This window comes from Macaca nemestrina, chromosome X (assembly GCF_043159975.1).
Source record: "Macaca nemestrina isolate mMacNem1 chromosome X, mMacNem.hap1, whole genome shotgun sequence".
Classification (NCBI taxonomy): Eukaryota; Metazoa; Chordata; class Mammalia; order Primates; family Cercopithecidae; genus Macaca; species Macaca nemestrina.
Window position 1 is genome coordinate 79976422 of NC_092145.1, and position 19971 is coordinate 79996392.

General features: G+C 38.6%; 1 protein-coding gene across 2 annotated transcripts in view; it reads left to right on the forward strand.

Annotated features, from left to right (window-relative positions):
- The first annotated feature begins 500 nt into the window (after positions 1–500).
- The window catches only part of LOC105496939 (ring finger protein, LIM domain interacting), a 28500-nt gene continuing 9029 nt past the window's right edge, over positions 501–19971 (forward strand). Inside the window, exons 1-3 of one of the 2 annotated variants that reach the window (XM_011767580.3) lie at positions 501–691; positions 2484–2547; positions 18424–18616. In XM_011767580.3, the coding sequence (XP_011765882.1) occupies positions 18448–18616 (169 nt within the window). In that variant the 5' untranslated portion in view covers positions 501–691; positions 2484–2547; positions 18424–18447. The remainder of the gene's footprint in view (positions 692–2483; positions 2548–18423; positions 18617–19971) is intronic. The other variant, XM_011767579.3, reaches the window with a different exon arrangement.

The window sequence follows — 19971 nt, forward strand, 5'->3', positions numbered from 1 at the left end:
ACCGCGCCCGGCCTGTTTTCTTTCTAAATTTTGGTCTATTTTAATTTCCTAAGCAGCTACAATGGCGTTTGACATACAGTTGGCATTCAGTAAATACATGTTGAATAAAACGTAGGCTACTGTATGAACTGGTCTGGACGGATTGTGTGAACTGATGTGATGTCAGGTTAGACTAATATCACATTTCTCACTCTCTGAAAATGTCTTCAAGCAGTCAGACAGTGACGTCCTTCAGTTTTCAAAATGGGAAAGCGAAGGTTCCCACAATTCTCACAACGCAAATTTCTCGCCACAATTCAAAATGGCGGAGGAGGGTGGGGCCTGTCACATGGTGGGCGTCATAACAGCTTTCCTTTTCCAAACCGCCGCGTCGTCTGCCGTCCCCCTCCTCCTCCCGCGGAGCCTTTTCGAGGAATCGACTGGGATTGGCTAATAGGCTGGGAGTGGGGCTGCGGTGCCGGGAGGCGGCATCATCACTTCCTGTTGTGGGCAGTCGTTTCCTGTCGCTGCTTGGTAACAATGGGGAAGATAATGGCTGCCTGAGCAACGTCTCCGAGCAGGCGCTGGGCTAGAGGCGGGTCTCAACCAGCTACTCATTGGAGCGGGCTTGAGAGCGGCGGCCAGGGAGGTGCGCAGCAGCCTCGGCGGCGGCGGCCGAACCAACCGAGTCGGATCCTGACCCTAAAACCTAGTAAGTGAAGACTTGGGAATCCTGTGAGAAATGGATGTAGAGCGAGAGGAAGACAGCGGAGCCGCGGCTGCCGCGTTCTCTCAAAATGGCCCGAGTGACGCGTCGTGGCAGAGGCTCAGCGCCGCCTCCGGACCCCAGGCCCGTTGCTGCGGGGGGCTCCGTGGCGTAGTCGCCGCTGCCATTTTAGTTGAGTGGTATAGTCGACAGGCTCTTTGAAGGGGAAGAAGGTGGGTAGTACTTCCTCTCCGTGGCCGCGCGAGCTGCAGCCCAGGCCCTCCCGAGCCTTAGGAAATCAGGGGAGGCGGTTTTCGAGTTTTGGCCTCAGGCATCAGAATCTTAGAGCGTCTCAGGCTTTTTCTTCTCTGTTCTCTGGAGGCTTCCCTGACCTCCCCGCGTTTTTCATGGCGGGCTTGGGTTTGGGAAAAGGGAAGTAAAAAATCAGGCTGCCCCAAGTGAGATGCTGGGAACTCCTGGGCCTTTAGATTTCCCCAGATTTGCAAAACCTCGTTTTGTGCCCTTCTGCAGGGTATTACCAATTAGGCGCCCCCTGGGGCCGCGATGACATCTTCCCTGAGGATCTGAGGCAAATGTGGTCTTGCTCGAATAACCCTGGCATATCCTTTGCCAGTTATCACTGGAAGGATCCCCTGCAAAAGAGAGGGAAAAGCCGTTAGGTGTTTGTTGTTTTCTCCTGGGTAAGGGATGGAATTAGGCCAAATTATTTTCAAGTTAATTTCTGTTTAATCCACCAACAACCCAATCCCTCCCCCGTTTAAAAAAAAAAAAAAAGTCTAAGGGGTCTCTGCTTCTGCAGGCGGTACCTGCCACGCACGCCATAGCTTAGTAACTAGTATTAACCGGTTGGGCTTCTGCTTCCTGAATACTCGGTCCCTTTTTCCCTTATGCTGATTAATTTCAAGATGGAGGAGACAGCCACGTTCCTTCCCTAGACAGTTTCACCATACTTATTCCACAGGTTAGTCTGGGAATGTGAGGCCTAGCAGTCCTGTTATTGAGGTCATTTTTTTTTCATTTTGGGGCAAGAGGAAGCAGTTATATCAGATTGTCATCTACCATTTGCAAGACCCCACAATGATTTTTTGCCAGAAATAAGGAGCCCGCATTTCCTGAATCAGAATTAACCGCAGTGCTTTGGACTGATTGAAAGGGGGAAGAAATAATAAACCTACTGCTACTAATCATTTCTTTCACTCTTCGTGATTATAGACAAAGTAACTACTTATCACCCCATTAGGTACATTGTGTCTTCCCTGGAAGACTGGCACAATTATAGCCCCTCCCCCTCCCCGTGACTTTTCTAAACTGTAAAAATATAGCTTAGGTAGGTAGAAATACCAATCCACTTTTTAAAACTTGATTTTAGGACACTCTCCACTTACTGAAAAATGTTACAAAGATTTTTTAGCCCATGATGTTCTGATGAATTTTAATACTTTAGTCCCTACCTTAGGCTAGTGTAATGTGCCCGATAAGTTCTTGAAAGTGACTATCAGAATCTGAAAATAATTACTGATATGATAAGAAAGGCCTATTTTAAGCTTATAATGAAACGTAAATTGTCTCTCAGTCTTAAAAGACATGTTTTATCTAACTCCTGGTCCCCTCTGACCTTCTTGCTCTCACCAAATGCCGTAATACTAGCATTGAGTGAGGTTGGGTTGTGGTGTGTCTGTATTGTTTTTTGTTTTTTGTTTTTTTTAGGTTGTGTCTGATTCAAAGAAAATACGTATCTTTTAAAAGAGGAAGAATAATGGATTCTTTTTTTTTCTAGAGCAGAGTGTGAAGAAAACTAAAATCCAGTTTATTATATTTCAATACTATGTCATAACAGTCAGGTAATTTATTTTTTGTTGCGTCTCCTGATGATTTATGTGTAGAATGCATGTTTACAAATATTTATTGTTCTATTTTGCAGGCCCTGTAATTCGATGGGCTCATTGGTAGATGTTAGATGGTGTTGGGTATTCTTCATGATAAGAATGGGTACTTTTCACTGGGAATTAAAAGGGTAATGTTTCTGGATACCTGGAACTCACCAGTGCTTTATCTGTGCATTTGACTCTTTAATGTCTGAGGTTTACCAATACCTGTATAGAACAACAAAAAAATTTGTTGTCTTATATCATTGTTGGAATGGCATGAGTATAAGTAAAATAACATTTAAATGTTCATTGGATAACTAAATGAAATATCAGTAGGATAGCTTACAAGAGTATGATCTTACATTACTTTGGTGGTTGATTTTTTTCCTTTAAGATTCAAAAATTCATAATTGATACATGATACTCTTAATTGGTATTAACTCCTTTCATTATTATTATCATTGTCATTAGGGTAACCACATAATTTATTGCCCTAACCAAGACACTTTTAAGAACAAAAGGAACATTAATAATTCCTGGACAACAGGTGCAAACCTTGATTGTCCCAGACAAACTGGGATGGATACTTAGCCTAAATTCATAACCAACTTCTGCTGAAGGCCTGTGATGCTAGGCCATGTGCTTTACATTCATTATTTTATAATCCTCACAACAAAGCCTTATGAGAATGTTAACTGTTTTATAGAGGAAACCAAAAACACAAAGAGGTTAAGTATAATTTGTCCTCAGTTAAATAGCTTTAAGTGGTAGAGCCCTCATTTTATCCCAGGCCTGTGTGACATTATGCTTCTAGGTTTGATTGCTGTCTAATTAGATAGGAAATTCAATGAAAATGAAAGGTTGTAGTAAAAAAGTCTGTAGGTTATGTTGCATCAGAAACTTTTATTAACACTTAAAGATTATCCAGCAATCCCCCCTTTTTGTCTGTTACATTCCTGTTTCAGCTATTATGCATGTTTACAAATATTTATTGTTCTATTTTGCAGGCCTTGTAATTGGATGGGCTCATTGATAGATGTTAAATAGATAGCTCTTTGTATATAATTTGATAAACTTAATTTAAAATCAGAAATTATTTTAAGAAATAGCTTAATAATGAAATGATCCGGAAATATTAGGCTGGTTGGATATCTTTGAGGTTAGTGAACATGTAGTGAACCTTAAATAATATAGTAGGTCAAATGAGGCATCTGCCTTTATGGAATTACATTATGTGTACATTAATTTTTCCATGGCCATGGTGGATCAGAAATAGAGCAAATCACCAGCCAGCCTCCTCCTGTTCTCTTCATTTAAAATAGAGTGGATGACCAATCAGAAAATAAAAAGTCTTCTGTCAAACCCAAACCAATGAGGTCCTAGAATTTTGTGCCACTGCATAGAACTGGACAAGTTTTTCTTTAACACAAAGATTTCCAAAACCTATGGCCCATTGATTTCAGAAAGTATCTAGTTTACATAATAAATTGAAATTCTGATGTCCAATATAAGAAAGCAATAACACTTCTGTGTCTATTTTTCTTTCATTTTTTTTTCTCAACCTCAAACATGAAAGTTTCCCAGATAATCCAGCAATTCATTTCTCTTTTCATCAATTGAGGTATTTTTAAAATACACCTCACTTGGGGGAATATATTTATGAACTTGTGGTTTTTCTCCTGAAATATATAGTTGGTATTTTTGCTCTAGATTTTCTTATATTTTAATGCTCCAACCCAAGGTGGGTTTTTTTGTTTTTTGGTTTTTTTGGTTTGGGGGAAGGGCAGGACAAGTTTTGCTCTGTCGCCCAGGCTGGAGTGCAGTCGCGTGATCTTGGCTCACTGCAACCTCCGCCTCCCGGGTTCAAGCGATTCTCCTGCCTCAGCCTCCCAAGTAGCTGGGATTACAGGCATGTGCCACCACGCCTGGCTAACTTTCGTATTTTTGCTGGAGAAGAAGTTTCACTGTGTTGGCCAAGCTGGTCTTGAACTCCTGACCTCAGGTGATCCACCTGCCTCAGCCTCCCCAAGTGCAGGGATTACAGGTGTGAGCCACTGCGCCCAGCCCCCAATCCAAGAGTTTAATCTCATTAGTCATAATAGCACCTACATATTTGTGAGACAAATAATCTGTAGGCGGAGAGCACTTGGTGCATTATATAGATTCGTGAATTTCTTGCAGTAATTTTGCAACTACAGGTTGGGTTGCTATTAAAACATTTGACAGGCTAATGGTGTTTCCATGATGGTGAACATGTTACTTCCTGGGAGAAAGGAGGTATTTGTGTTTGATGTTTTAAATTTTTTTCTGGAATGACAAAAGGTCCCTTCTGATATCCCTTGACTGTAGGAAGAAAGGTGTTAACTACAATTTTCATGTTTTATTGACGAATAAAAGTTCCCTTTAGTGCTGATTATAACTAAGACCATATGAATTATCTAAACTGGGACACTTTTGAGAGTGAAAGGGAGAGCCATATTACTAATTGCTTCAGTACAAGTGTAAACCATTACTCTTCTGGACATAGGTATACTAGTTCAGGAAGGACAATTGTCATCATGGTTGGTCTTAAATACAAAATTATTTCCTCAAATAATATAACTGATTGGTATAGATAGTATTTTTTAGTTAAGTGATTTTAATTTTAAAAATTGGCTTCACTCTTTAAAAACTTGATTTTTGATGGAAAAATCTTAGGTCCTTAAAATAGTGCCTTAGTTACTGATGAACACCAGCGTTGTCAATTATCAGTGATTTTTACATTAATAACTTAAACACATGCACTCTGGGTTTTTGAGTCATTTTCTTTTTGACTTCTTAGGAATAATGAGAGAAGCAAGTCAAAATGAGTTTATGGATAAGACCAAATTTTAATTTAGTGGCATAGCTCGATAATAAAAGAACATAAAATGGGTAATTGAAGATTAAATTCACTGTCTAGATTAAAGTATTTGACTGAGATGAAATGTCATAATGGTTTCCTTTTTTAACTAACTTGATCCTGTAGATCGACAGAATTTGGCATGGTCTTCAGTCTTTTGATTTACTGAAGTTCTTAACACTCTTTCAGTTTAACTGTTTTAGAGGGTTTTCGTAAAAGTTGTTTGAGCTGCAAGTCGGTAGGTACATGAGGAACATTCCTGAGTCCTTTTAGTTTTTCTCTGTCCTTTTCAAGTGGTAAAGATAGAAGAATGTAAATGGAGGCTAAGCTAACTGCCATTCAGAATCTCTTATTGCTATAGTAGCATGAGCAGTGGTGGATGCCTTGGTAGCATTTTCTGATAGACCACTCTTGGAAATTATCAACAAATTGTTTAGTTGGTGAGAGGTATCATGCAATAAGGAAAGTCAGTGAGACATTAACCCTTCCTGTTCTTTTTTTTTTTTAAGAATGCTTTATATTTCTTTTCAACAAGTTAAGATAACCACATAAGTGGAGGTAGAAGTACATTGAGTGAAATGGTAGTGAGAAAAGCAGAGCTTATAAGCTTATGTCCTAGTTATTTGTGCTGTTTCCTAAACCTAATTTTTCTTAATATCGAAATGTGGCCTAGGTTATATCTTATTTACAGTCACAGATACATAGAACTGGAAAGTACCTTGCAGATGGTTTAATCCAATACTCTAATATTGGTGGGGATTCTGTGGCACAAGAGGTTAAATGAATTGGCCAAATCCACATAACCAAGTTATAGCCAAGACTAGATTTCAGTGTGTCTTTTTTCCTTTCACAGAGCTGAATTTCACCCCGCTACCCATGTGTAGAATAAAAAAAGATACCTGGTTGTTATCAAATATTTGTCTGTTACAAATACCGTAGCATTTGAATTAAACATTCTATATATGAAGAATCCCCAACACTTTTGGTGCCTACGTACATGATGGTACTTTTGTTTTCTGGCCTGAAATTCAGCAGTTCTTTGTGATTTAACTTTTAAAAAACTGAATAAAGTATTTTTCATTTTGGTGATGGTATTTAACATTTTCTTCATTGACACAGATCACATGTTATTAGTTCTTATCTCCTTTATGAGGTTCTTTTTTGGGTTTTGTGTGTGTGTGTGTGTTTGTGGTGCGTGGTTTTTTTGTTGTTGTTGTTTGTTTTTGAGACGGAGTCTTGCTCTGTCACCCAGGCTGGAGTGCAATGGCACGATCTCTGCTCACTGCAACCTCCACCTCCCAGGTTCAAGCGATTCTCCCGCCTCAGCCTCCCGAGTAGCTGGGATTACAGGCAGCCACCATCATGCCTGGCAAGTTTTTGTATTTTTGTAGAGACAGGGTTTCACCATGTTGGTCAGGCTGGTCTTGAACTCCTGACCTCAGGTGATCCGCCTGCCTCAGCCTCCCAAAGTGCTGGGATTACAGGCGTGAGCCTCTGTGCTTGGCCTCCTTTATGAGGTTCTTAATGAAGCTCTGTTGCAAACAAAATGGATTGCCCTTCTCTTGTCAGTGTGACACATTTTTGTGTTCATACCTGTAATTTTTAAAACATTGGCATGTCCTGCTTTAGAACTTTATTATAGAATTTGGAGCTTGAATGAACACATGCACAAGGTGAACATATTCAACACGATTTAGTAGTTACTTGATGTTAGGTTACCTTAATTCCTCCCTCCCACCCACCCCTTTTTAAAAAAAAAAAAAGAGGTAATTTCTTCCAGGTGACTTTTTAAATTTTGATATGGAGTCTCACTCTGTCACCCAGACTGGAGTGCTGTGGCGTAATCTGAGCTCACTGCAACCTCTGCCCCCAAGCTCAAGCAATCCTCCCACCTCAGCCACATCAGGTCCCAAGTAGCTGGGACCACAGATGGGCGTTACCCTGCCTAACTAAGTTTTTGTATCTTTGGTAGAGACAGGGTTTCACCATGTTGCCCAGGCTGGTCTTGAACTCCTGGGCTCAAGCGATCCGCCAACCTCGACCTCCCAAAGTGCTGGGATTACAGGTGTGGGCCACCACACTCGGCCGGCACCATGCCCAGCCAAGATGACTTACTTTTTAAAATTGGTTTTTACACAAGCATTTCACTTGGTGTTTCAGAATTTAGTTTTGTAAGGTCTGTTTTATTAATGGTATTTTTGGATGCCTTAAGTCTCCTTAATTGGGTACTATAGTGTGTCCATCAAATATAACATGCTTGTGTTTATGCTTAGCACCAGGTCTCCTGACCTGTTAGTACTGAACAATATGTTTTAAATGACTTTTTGCCTTAACATTATAACAATTAAATTTTTAAAAGTTTGGTGTGCATGGATTAGAAGAATTAAATGAGATATTACATTTACCAGTAATCAGAAAGTCATTTGCACAATTTATATTAATATATAATAATAATGACTAGAAGAAGTTGGGATTATTAACAATACTTTAAAATTCTCAAGGTGAATAAAATCTGTTTTAAATAAATCTCAGGCTTGGTGTTCTTGCTGGCCTTTCCTCCCCAGAATTAAATTTACCTGATACAATCCCATTCATTGACCAGATGAGTAGCTCTTTGAAATGATTGGGCAGAATTTCTAATTTGGTTTCTTGTTTCCAGGAATGGATTTGGATATATTGGCACACAGTACTGTAAAAGAAATAAGCTTAATAAAATATGCTGTTTATCTAAGGAGCAACTGTATTTTTAAAAATTACTAAAAGTTGACTTATTTAAAAATAAGTCCATCTAGGTTTGTGCTACTTATAAAAGGTGTTTTGTCATTTTGGAATTTTTCATACAGGGAGTGAACATGCTATAAAAAGCTCATAGAATAGTTTAGTCATCCCTATTGGGATTGAAGGAAGGAATGTGTTTTAAAGTATAGAGTCTTGGGTTATGTTGGAGGGCGGTTATCTTAGTGAAAAGTTGACTGGATTTGGAATGCAGAGACCTGGATTTAATTACTGGCCCTTTCCATTTACTAGCCACATGGTTTTTGGTAAATCACTTTCTTTCTCTGTGCTTCTGTTTCTCACCTGTAGAGGTGGTGATTCTTACTTCATGGGATTATTGTGAAGATTAAATGAAATACAGGTGTATGGGCTGTGTAAATACAGGGTGATGAGTATTGCTTATAGCCAGAGAGAGACCTAAGTGGCTTCAAAACAATTATATTTCATTGTCTAAATTACTGTATGTTTCACTGGTAATCTTGGTAGAAAAACAGCTGATGCTAATCATATGCTGAAGTCAAAATTTCTGACTTATGTGAGATAAGAAATAGATTTATGACCTTCTCTTTTACAGTGATGTTGAAAGATCCCAGGGATGTATAAGGATTCTCTTTTTCCTCTTACTACTTAAACTAGAAATGTACCACAGTGTTACTTACTGTAAAGTAGAATCTAGAGACCTGTTTTGTTAATATGTTATTCTTCACTAATATTTTCACACCCAAAATGGAGATAGAGCTGTATTTGATCATTTGGACTATGGTTTCCTGATATTTTTGGCATGCCTAAACTTTAAAATGTTTGTTTGCACTTAGTAAACAATAGTGGCAGATTACATCTACCTGGGGCAGAATTTGTGGTTTTTAGATTTGTTCCATTTCTTTTTTTTATGCCACTTAGTGAAGGAGTGCTTAAAATAAGACCGGGCTCATTGGGTGTGTGTGAGTAAAATTATTTTACAAGGCATTTGAGAGCATTGCCTGAATTCTTGATTTCCATTTTCTTTGCAAATGTAATTACCTCTAGTCCAGGGGACCTCTGCAGGTATTATAGCCATAGCTTACTCTTTAAATTCCCTTTTAAGGGAAGGAGTGCCTTGCCAGTGCTGAAATGTCTTGACCCCCGATTCCGGTCCATGGGAAATGCTAAGTTAATGCAGAAAGGATGGAATCTTTGAAATAAGTGTGTTGCAGGAATATCATGGGGAAAATATTTTCCTTGATTGTCTCTGGCATATATATGGAAGGGTAGGGGGAAAGGAGACAGCAGCATATTATTATTATTGAAGAGGTAGTGATTTGGATTTGTTCACATGTTGCTTTATGAGTGTGTCTCATTTAAATTTTGAATTAAATAAAATTTAGAAATCCCTCTTTCATGGAATGAAATCCAAGCTCATCAAGCAGGAGCTGTTTAGGATTCAGAAATCTCTGAAATCACAGTGTCAGGAAAATTTTGAATGGAGGTGTTTTGTCTCTAGTTTCCATGTAGGAAATAGTAGAAATTCTAAAAGGTCAAGAATGAATCTTGAAGATTCATGAGCATAGGAAAGACTTATCTATCCCATGAGTATTGAACATTGTAAGGTATTGAACCTTATTGTTTTATTTTTGGAAAACATAAAGGGGATGCAAATAGTGGGTTTGTAGAGCATGAACAATATATTGGTCACATTTAAAACTCTCCCTATTTGGGATTTCTCTGTCTTACAAAGAAATACTTTAAAGTTATGCTGCCCAATATGGTAGCCACTAACCACTGTGTGACTGTTAGACACTTGAAATAAGACTAGTAGACTAGTGAAACGGAAATTTTAAGGTTTTTTTAATTTTAAGTTTAAAAAACTGAAGAAGTGTAAAATGTTTTTCCACGAAACACAACTTTAGAACTACATTCCATTTTATCTTTTGAAAATTTAGCATCCAACTTGTGATAGGCTTTAAGTGTAAAACACACACCAGGTTTCAAAGACAGTATTTTTTAATGTAAAACATCTAAATGATTTTTTTTATGTTGATATGTTGAAATGATTTTTTTTCTTTCTTTTTTTTTTTTTTTTTTTTGAGACAGAGTCTTACTCTGTCACCCAGGCTGGAGTGCAGTGGCTTGATCTCGGCTTACTGCAACCTCCACCTCTTGGGTTCAAGCAATTCTCCTGCCTTAGCCTCCAGAGTAGGAGTAGCTGGGACTATAGGCGCCTGCTACCAGGTCCGGCTAATTTTTGTATTTTTAGTAGAGATGGGGTTTCGCTATATTGGCCAGGCTGGTCTCAGAACTCCTGACCTTGTGATCAGCCTGCCTCGGCCTCCCAAAGTGGTGGGATTACAGGCGTGAGCCACCGCAGTCAGCTGAAATGATTTTTTTTGGTTATGTTGAGTCAAGAAGATACGTTACTAAGATTAATTTCACATGTTTTTACTCTTAAAGCAGCTGCTTGACATTTTAAAAAATTACGTATATGGTTCAAATTGTATCTCTTTTGGACCGTGCTGTTTCAGACAGATTACTAAGGGAAATGAACTCAGTGTTCACATTGGATTACTTTCAGTCATTTAAATATCCACAATATGCAAGGCACTGTGCTAGTGGCATTTGGCAGTTTTTAAGGGACTGTAATTCTGGTTCATTCCCTAAAAGAAATTACTTGGGAAGAGAAGACACATACACTTCAAAAATATAAAACATTATGGAAGGCAGGAAGTGCCACTCTAGTAGCATAGACAAGTGCTATATGCAGAGATGGATGGAAAAATTGCTAGCTGAGATAGTAATAGCTCCTTAGGAGGGAATATCTCATTGGATCTTGAAGGGTAGGTGAAATAGGGAGAGGCTAAGAGGGGGCTGAGGGGAATAGCAGTACATTGTGACAGTAGTAAAGCACAAGGTATGTCGGGGAAGGGGAGTATGGGGTAGAGGCAACCTAAGCGGATTGGTGTTGCTAAGAAAATGTTGTAATTTTGTGTCACTGGAGTATGTAGCTTACTATGACCCTAAGCCCAGAATAGAAGACCAAGAGACTTCACTACCCTGAATAGCATTTTAGTCCAAATGGTCTTTTGGAATCAGTCTCTTCTGGCTCTCACCTAATAACGAATCGTTTCTTTAATATCCAGCTTCTGCTTGATTATCTCTGGAGACAGATAGTTTGCTTGCTTCAAGAGACTGGTAGCATCTCTCTTTTTTTGACAATTTTGTTAGATTGTTTTACTGAAAGGAAGAATTATTTGCTTCCACATGTCTTTAACTATTGACTCTAATTTAACCCTGTGGTTGCGCTCTCTTTCATGTTATTCCTCTCTAAATATTTGAAGATGGTAATTGTGTCCATTTTTAGTCTTTCTGCAGGCTAAGTACCTCCAGGTAATTCATCCATTTCTTTTGTGATGCTCCCAGGCTTCTCACTAGTGTTTCACTTACTCTACATGTAGTCTGCTTTTGTTTTTGAGACGGGATCTCGCTCTGTTGCCCATGCTGGAGTGCAGTGATGCAATCTTGGCCCACAGCAACCTCTGCCTCCCAGGTTCAAGCGATTCTCCTGCCTCAGCCTCCCGAGTAGCTGGGACTACAGGCATGCATCACCATGCCCAGCTAATTTTTTTGGTATTTTTTTTAGTAGAGACTGGGTTTTGCCATGTTGGTCAGGCTAGTCTCAAACTCCTGACCTCAAATGATCCACCCAACTCTGCCTCCCAAAGTGCTAGGATTACAGGTGTGAGCCACCATGTCCGGCCTTCTACATGTACTCTGAACAGCAAGTTTCAGTGGGGCTGTTACCTGCTTTTATTTGAACACCATTCTATGAAAGCAACTTGTGATTCTCATAGGTTTTGTAGCCAGGTCAGACAGGCTTTTTATTGAGCTTGTGTTAACCAAAAACTTGAGGTATCTTTCATGTGAACTGCCAAGACAGGTTCTTCCCCGACTGTATACTTTTACTATGGGCCCTTCATTAAAGTGTCTGAGGTAGGATATTTACCATTGTTTTTATTTCAGCCCATCCTAGGAATCCACTGATAATTCGTGCTAACTCACAGCTTCGAGTTGTTTATGGATTTGTTTACCATGTCTTGGGCAGATTCATCCAACTGGTTCATTTAAAAATGCTAAAGTTTATAGGGCTGTTTGCAAGTTAACATTGCTTCATAATCTTCGAGGGTGGTATTCAACAACTGTTAATCTGTTTAATTGTATTGTCATCAAGCTCCTTACTACTCAAAGAGTGTATGATTCTAGGTTCAGCATCAACATCACCTGGAGGCTTAATAAAAATGCAGAATCTCAGGCCCTACCCCAATCTACTGAATCAGAATCTGTATTTTAACAAGATTTCCAGATAATTCCTATTACACTGATCTATATTTCTTCATAATAGGAAGAAAAAGCTCAGATCCTGTGCAGAAATCAAGTCAGTAAGTCAGCAATGTTATCCTGATGTACCTATCAAAGAGATTCTCATCCCTGACTTTCAAAATAGAATTACCTGTGAAATTTAAAAAATATCCATGTCTAACCAACCCCAGAGAAAGTTCCCTAAGTAATTCTAATGTGCAAGCCAAGGTTTGGAACCATCCCTATGTAATGCAAATAAGGTTAATCTTTTCGGGGATTTTTTTGTATTTTTTTAAGTTTACCAGCAGTGAACTCCACTTCTTGTGAACATACTGTCTTCTACATGTTTGTAGTTTATCTGATAATGTATTTGCAGAATTTTCCCCTAGATGTATTGTTAGATTTTACTGCTCTGTAGTTTATAGATCTCACTTTTTTTGAAGATTGGATCATTTAGCATCTCTCCTGTTCTCTATGACATCTCAAAAAGATTGTCATTAGAAATTATGCCTTGTTGGCTTTTGATTTTCTTTGAAAAGTTATTTTTTCCACTCTTTCCAGTTAGATGATTCTCATTGTTGAATAAAATAGAAACAAAATGGAAGTTGAGTGACTCTTCTGTCTTCTGTGAATATATCTGATACACCCCCCTCCATACTCAGTACAAGACCCCTTTCTTGCTTCACATTCAGTGTTTTAAGTCTTTCGCATATTTTTGCAAGTTTCTGTTCCTTCTGGGCTTTTACCTCCCTGATAACTTTTTTTTTTTTTCCTTTGAGACGGAGTTTCGTTCTTGTCGCCCAGGCTGGAGTGCAGTGGCATGATCTCGGCTCACTGCAACCCCCATCTCCCAGGTTCAAGTGATTCTCCTGCCTCAGCCTCCCAAGTAGCTGGGATTACACGCATGGGTCACCACACCAAGCTCTTTTTATTTTTAATTTTTTTTTTTTTTCTAGTAGAGACAGGGTTTCACCATGTTGACCAGGCTGGTCTCAAACTCCTGACCTTAGGTGATCCACCTGCCTCAGCCTCCCAGAGTGGTGGGATTACAGGTGTGAGCCACTGCACCCAGCCCCCTGATACTATTATTAAGACTTTGTGCCACTGCTGTAACTGTCCTTGGCATGTGAGTTTTCTCTTTTCTTTGATTCATGTCCTTCACATGTCAGAACTTAACCAGATATCTTTGCCTTCTTTGGAAGATTTATATTTTTCAAGCCTTTTAACCCTGCAGCTATTTTCAGAACTATTTACATATCCTACACAAGTGAATTTTGTCTTAACTTTCATGCATTAGCGTTCAGACTACTAACTGCTTTATTAAGAACATTGGTTAAATGTTCTTAGCAAATTTGAGAAATTATGGCTGACTTTTTTTTTTCTTTGTGCTCTTCTGTATTTTTAAAAATCAGCTGCCTTTACCATTTCCAATACCAAGTTGTATTACCTGAGATTCATGTGGGAAAACTTGGCTTCCTTTACTTTTTTTTTTTTTTTTTTGTATTTTTTAGTGCCTGTTTTTTGTGTGTGTTTTATTTAAGCGTCAAAGTTTCAAGTATTATAAAGTAAGCATTTGTCAGAAATGTATATAGTATAATCTTACTACAATTAAGCAATCTCAATTATGAGATTAAGAAACTCCAAAAATATTGTGATCTCCCCCCACCACCACCACCACGTTTCTTGACATGCTCATCTTAATTAAACAATGATAGGATAGTTCTAAGAATAATGATCTAAGGAAAACAGTGGAGATCTAGGTATGCCCATGTCTAGACTAAAATCTGTTTAGGCTTAGCAAGCAGGCAGGGTTTGACAAGACAGGCTTCTTTGTGTTTTTATATCTGGAGTAAGACTTGACTTACTTTTCTCTTTAGAATTGATTTGTGAACATTCTGGCACTTCAGGTGTTGTGTGTGGGTGTATGTGGGGTTAAGTCATAGTACCAATATAGACTACCCTTTTTCCATAAGTCAAATTTTCATGTTGTCCTAGTCTGTTCAGGCTGCTGTAATAGACTATCGTAAACTGAGTGGCTTATAAACGACAAAAACATATCTTTCACAGTTCTGGAGACTGGAAAATCCAAGATCAGGGTGCCAGCAGATTTGATATCTGTTGAGAGCCCAATTCCTCATAGACAGCTGTCTTCTCACTTTAACCTCACATGGCAAAAGGACAAAGGAACTCTCTGGGGACTGTTTTATAAAGGCATAAATCTCATTCATGACGGCCCAATCCTTATGACCAAAGGCCCAACCTCCTAATATATTCATCTTGGGGTTTAGGATTTCAACATGTGAATTTGAGGGGGACATTCACATGTTGGGGTTTAGGATTTCAATGTGAATTTGAGGGGAACATTCGGTCAGTAGCACATATGTTCATGGAATTTAGTTGTGTTTGTGGGGAACATAAGGGGAATCTGGGGTTGTAAGGGGAAGAATCAGGATGAACATTTTTGTTTGTAGTCTCCCTGTATTTTAGATTGTTGACTACCATTGTTTTTTTGTGTGCAGTTAATTGATGAATATGTGTGGAATGTCTGCCAATATTCTGGTTTCCTTAAACTCGTACAAATAGTGAATGACAAATAAGAATTTTTGGCTAAGTTTATGTATTACCTAGAACAGGAGTTGGCATACTTTTTCTGTAAAAGGCCAGATAGTATAATATTTTAGGCTTTGCAGATCAAAAAGCAAAATTGAGCATATTGTTACTTACACAAAAAAAGAGAGAAACAAAATTCTCAGTTTTTCCTGGTAAAATTCAAAATGTAATAACACTGATTGAGTACAGTGTTTTGTGAGATAGGTTTACTAATGAGAAGAATGACACTCTTTTGAGGGTAACATTTTGCTTAATTGGGATTCATAGCTAGTCTTCCTTATTAGTCATTTGCAAATGTTCATTTATGGCTAACTTAAATATTTAATATTTGAAAGTATCTTTTCATACATATAGGTATTATTATCTTAAGCAATCCACAAGTGTATGATTTTAGTGAAGTGTATTCATCTTTTAGAAGGTATCTACAGAATTTTGTTAGATTTTTTATGGGTTTTTTGTTGTTGTTGTTTTTGTTTTTTTTTTTCAGATGGAGTCTCGCTCTGTCACCCAGGCTGGAGTGCAGTGGCACGATCTCTGCTCACTGCAAGCTCCGCCTCCCGAGTTCACGCCATTCTCCTGCCTCAGCCTCCCGAGTAGCTGGGACTACAGGCGCCTGCCACCACACCCAGCTAATTTTTTGTATTTTCAGTAGAGGCGGGGTTTCACCGTATTAGCCAGGATGGTATCCATCTCCTGACCTCATGATCCGCCTACCTCGGCCTCCCAAAGTGCTGGGATTACAGGTGTGAGCCACCATGCCTGGCGATTTTTTATCTTTTAATTTTTTATGAAGATGGGGTCTCACTATGTTGCCCAAGCTGGTCTTGAACTGCTAGGCTCAAGTGATCCTCCTACCTCGGCCTCCCAAAGTGCTGAGATTACAGGTGTGAGCCACCACACCTAGCCAGATGATTTTAATATTTACCTTTTGGCATATTACCACTGCAGAGATACCACTTCCACTTCCAGTTGAGAGTTAGATGGAAGCTCCTCAGTTGCACAGTTAAATGGATTTTGAAATAAGGAAATTTATTTTGTGCTTACATTGGGGTCTGCAAAACACTTCTGGAATTGTAGCTTGAGCTCAGAAAATGTATGTGTTACAAATTTGTATGGGAATGGAGCTGTCATTACTTTGTCAGCACATGAAGTATATAAAACAGCTTGACATTACATGTGATACAAATGTTATTGTTGAAATGGCTTTACCACAGTGTAAGTTTCATATATAAGTGTTTTTTGCTTTGTTGTTTTAGGATGAATTCATTAAGAAACATCAAGTCTGCAGGAAACACTAATTTTCCAAGCTATTCATTGTTTGATAATAGTAACTGAGAGCAGTTCTCACGCAGAAAAAAAATTCCATCTTTGCCTTGAGCACAACAAGTCACAATAAAACTTTACCAATATTAGCCCATCAAAATGCTGTGTGGTAGAGCAAGACAAGATTTCTGACAAAAATTCATGGAACTTGAACTTAAACCAGAGTTTGTAAGAGAGAAGTTCATCATTAGTGCTACTGGTTCAGTAATATGATAGATTGAAATATTTTCTTCAGATCACCTGCTGATGAGTAATAAAATAAATAACCATAAACATTAAGTACCTTACATTTTCATAAACTTGGTAAATTTGTCCAACTAGATCTTTTTCCATTCCATATGTATTTTTACCATTCCAGTAGTAACATATCTTATTATCAGATTCTGCTTCAGGTTGTGCTGAATTAGAGTTTTCTCAGCTTTGAAAATATTCTCACCTATGATTATTTCATGTAGACTACACATAGAGGCTAGTTCTGCAGTTCAAACTCCTTGAATAATCAACACTTGGTTCTTTGAATAAACAATAACTTTTAAGTAGTATCAGTTACATTTTGTCAACAAATCAAGAGCCAAAGAGAGAACCACTCCATCATTTACCTTATTTTTCAGTTGATTAGTGACGTTGCTTTCAATATTCCCAACTTTTTGGACCACTATACTCAACAAAATTCCAATATTACATTTTCTCTGGACACAGTTCTTCAGCTTCTGCACTCAAACATAATTTCACTAACTCACCATCAATAAACAGCTTTCCTTGCTTAGCCAATAAATGAGCCGCTTGGAAATTTACTTTGACTGAAGCCTCATTTTTATTTTTGTGAAGAAATATTTTGTGATGAGATTTCACTTTAAATTTTCTAACTTTTTAAACTGTAGCTTTCCTGTGAATTGGGAATATTGTCACTAGTGTTTAATAGTGTCAGTATATATTGTATTTAGTATATAGTCTTTTTTGCATAATCATGCATTCTTTGCCATCTAATCTGATTTTTGAAAAATCCATCCTCTGCTGCACCTTTAAGCATGACATTCAGAGTCCACTTTTCTCTTTGTTTGAGATGATGAGCGTGTACTCAGTTTTTTTTAATGTCACAGTATGAAAGCACTTGAAATGCTGTCGTTATAACTACATCATTGCAACTTGGAGTGCACAGAGCAGCAGTCCAAAGCAATGGAAGTGCCACATACAGTCTCAAAACTGCTCAACTCTGCCATTATAGCACAGAAGCAGACATAGATAACATGTAAATGAATGTGTATGACTGTGTTCCAATAAAACTTTATGAACACTAAAATGTGAATTTTGTATGTCACAAGTTAGTATATAAAAACCATTCTTAGATTGCAAGGAGAATAAAAATATGCAGCATGAGGCTGGGTGCAGTGGCTCATACCTGTAATCCCAGCACTTTGGGAGGCCAAGGAGGGCGGGTCACTTGAGGTCAGGAGGTTGAGACCAGACTGGCCAACATGGTGAAACCCTGTCTCTACTAAAAATACAAAAATTAGTTGGGTGCGGTGGCAGGTGCCTGTCGTCCCAGCTACTTCGGGAGGCTGAGGCAGAGAATCACTTGAACCTGGGATGTGGAGGTTGCAATAAGCCGAGATCACACCACTGCACTCTAGCCTGGTTGAGAGAGCAAGGCTCCATCTCAAAAAAAAAAAACACAAAAATACCACAGTATGTCTGGATTTGGCCCAAGGGCTTTAGTTCGCCAACCCTGTCTGGCTCAAGGGCTGTAGTTTGCCAACCGTTGACCTACTCTTAATATAACAGTGCTTTTTAGGAGTTTTTGTTAGGAAATTTCATTTGAGGTCTGAAAATCCACGTCTAGACCTACATTCTGGATTTTTACATAATTAAAACTGTTGTATAGAATGCATAGTGACTTTTATTTTCAAGATTAGTCTCCTTCCTCTTTTCAGGTAATTTTCCACTTGTTCATCAATATGGAAAACTCAGATTCTAACGACAAAGGAAGTGGTGATCAGTCTGCAGCACAGCGCAGAAGTCAGATGGACCGATTGGATCGGGAAGAAGCTTTCTATCAATTTGTAAATAACCTGAGTGAAGAAGATTATAGGCTTATGAGAGATAACAATTTGCTAGGCACCCCAGGTATGCTTACATATATTTAAGGATTTATAAATGTAAATTGCTGGTTTAAAAAAAAATACCTGAACCTGTTTTAAAAATCCATTTTTTTAGCCATTATGAAATATTATTTAATATAAGGGATATGGAATGACATTTATTGCTGTATTTATTACCTGATTGTATTTACTCATGTTTGGAATTATACTATATCAGAGAGATTTTTAACTTATGAATTATAATATGAATTTTTAGTGTTCTTAGTTAGCTTTATCTAACTTACTAGATAAAAATCCAAGTGTAGAATAGCTAATGGGAACTTAGGTTTTAGGAAAGACTTATTCTATTTTGTTAAATCTCTGATTTTTTGAATATGTCCCAGTTGTAATACTCCAGAGCTAGCCTTGGGTAACATAGCAATTGGAAGTTTGTGCTTGATTATCTTTTACCCCACGAAGTCCCATTTGATCCTAGTTAAAACTCAGTGTCTGTCTTCCTTCTCATTTCTGTTTAATTCTACTTACCTTTGAGTAATTGCTTAGATTTTAAAAGGTAAGGTTTTTGCATGACTTTTAAGAGAGGGAGTGTGTTTTGAGCCAACAGTACCAGGCTTGAATCAGAATGCCTTAGTTGGAGTTCTGGCCCTGCTGTTTGATGTGGCTTCTGGCAAGCCAGTCTATCACTCAGTCTGTTTCTTCATTTTAAAATGCAGATAACAATATCTTCCTCTCAAAGCTTCAATTCTTAAAAATTATTTACTTATTTACTTTTAAGACAGGGTCTCATTATGTTGCCCTGGCTGGACTCAAGGGATTCTTCTGCCTGAGTCTCCCAACCTAACAAGCTGGCACTACAGATGCAGTACCACTGTGTGCCCAGCTTAGAATTGCCTTTGCCTTTTTTTTTTTTTTTTTTAAGCGGAGTCTTGCTCCATCGCCCAGGCTGGAGTGCAGTGGTGCAGTCCCGGCTCACTGCAACCTCTGCCTCCCAGGTTCAAGTGACCCTGCTCCTCAGTCTCCTAAGTAGCTGGGATTACAGGCGCCCACCACCACGCCTGCCTAATTTTTGTATTTTTAGTAGAGATGGGGTTTTGCCATGTTGGCCAGGCTGGTCATGAACTCCTGACCTCTGGTGATCCAGTTGCCTCGGCCTCCCAAAGTGCTGGGAGTACAGGCGTGAGCCACCATGCCTGGCCTAGAGTTGCAGTTTTTAAAAGTTAGATCTTATATGCAAAAGAACTTTGTAAATTGCTTGTAATATGTTTCCAAAGAAGTGAATTTTTCCCGGGTCCTACCTACTCCTTGGTTTTTCTCTCAGAGAGTTGGGAACCACTGGTTTTCTTTTTTCTTTCTTTTTTTTTTTTACGTTTTCTCTTAACT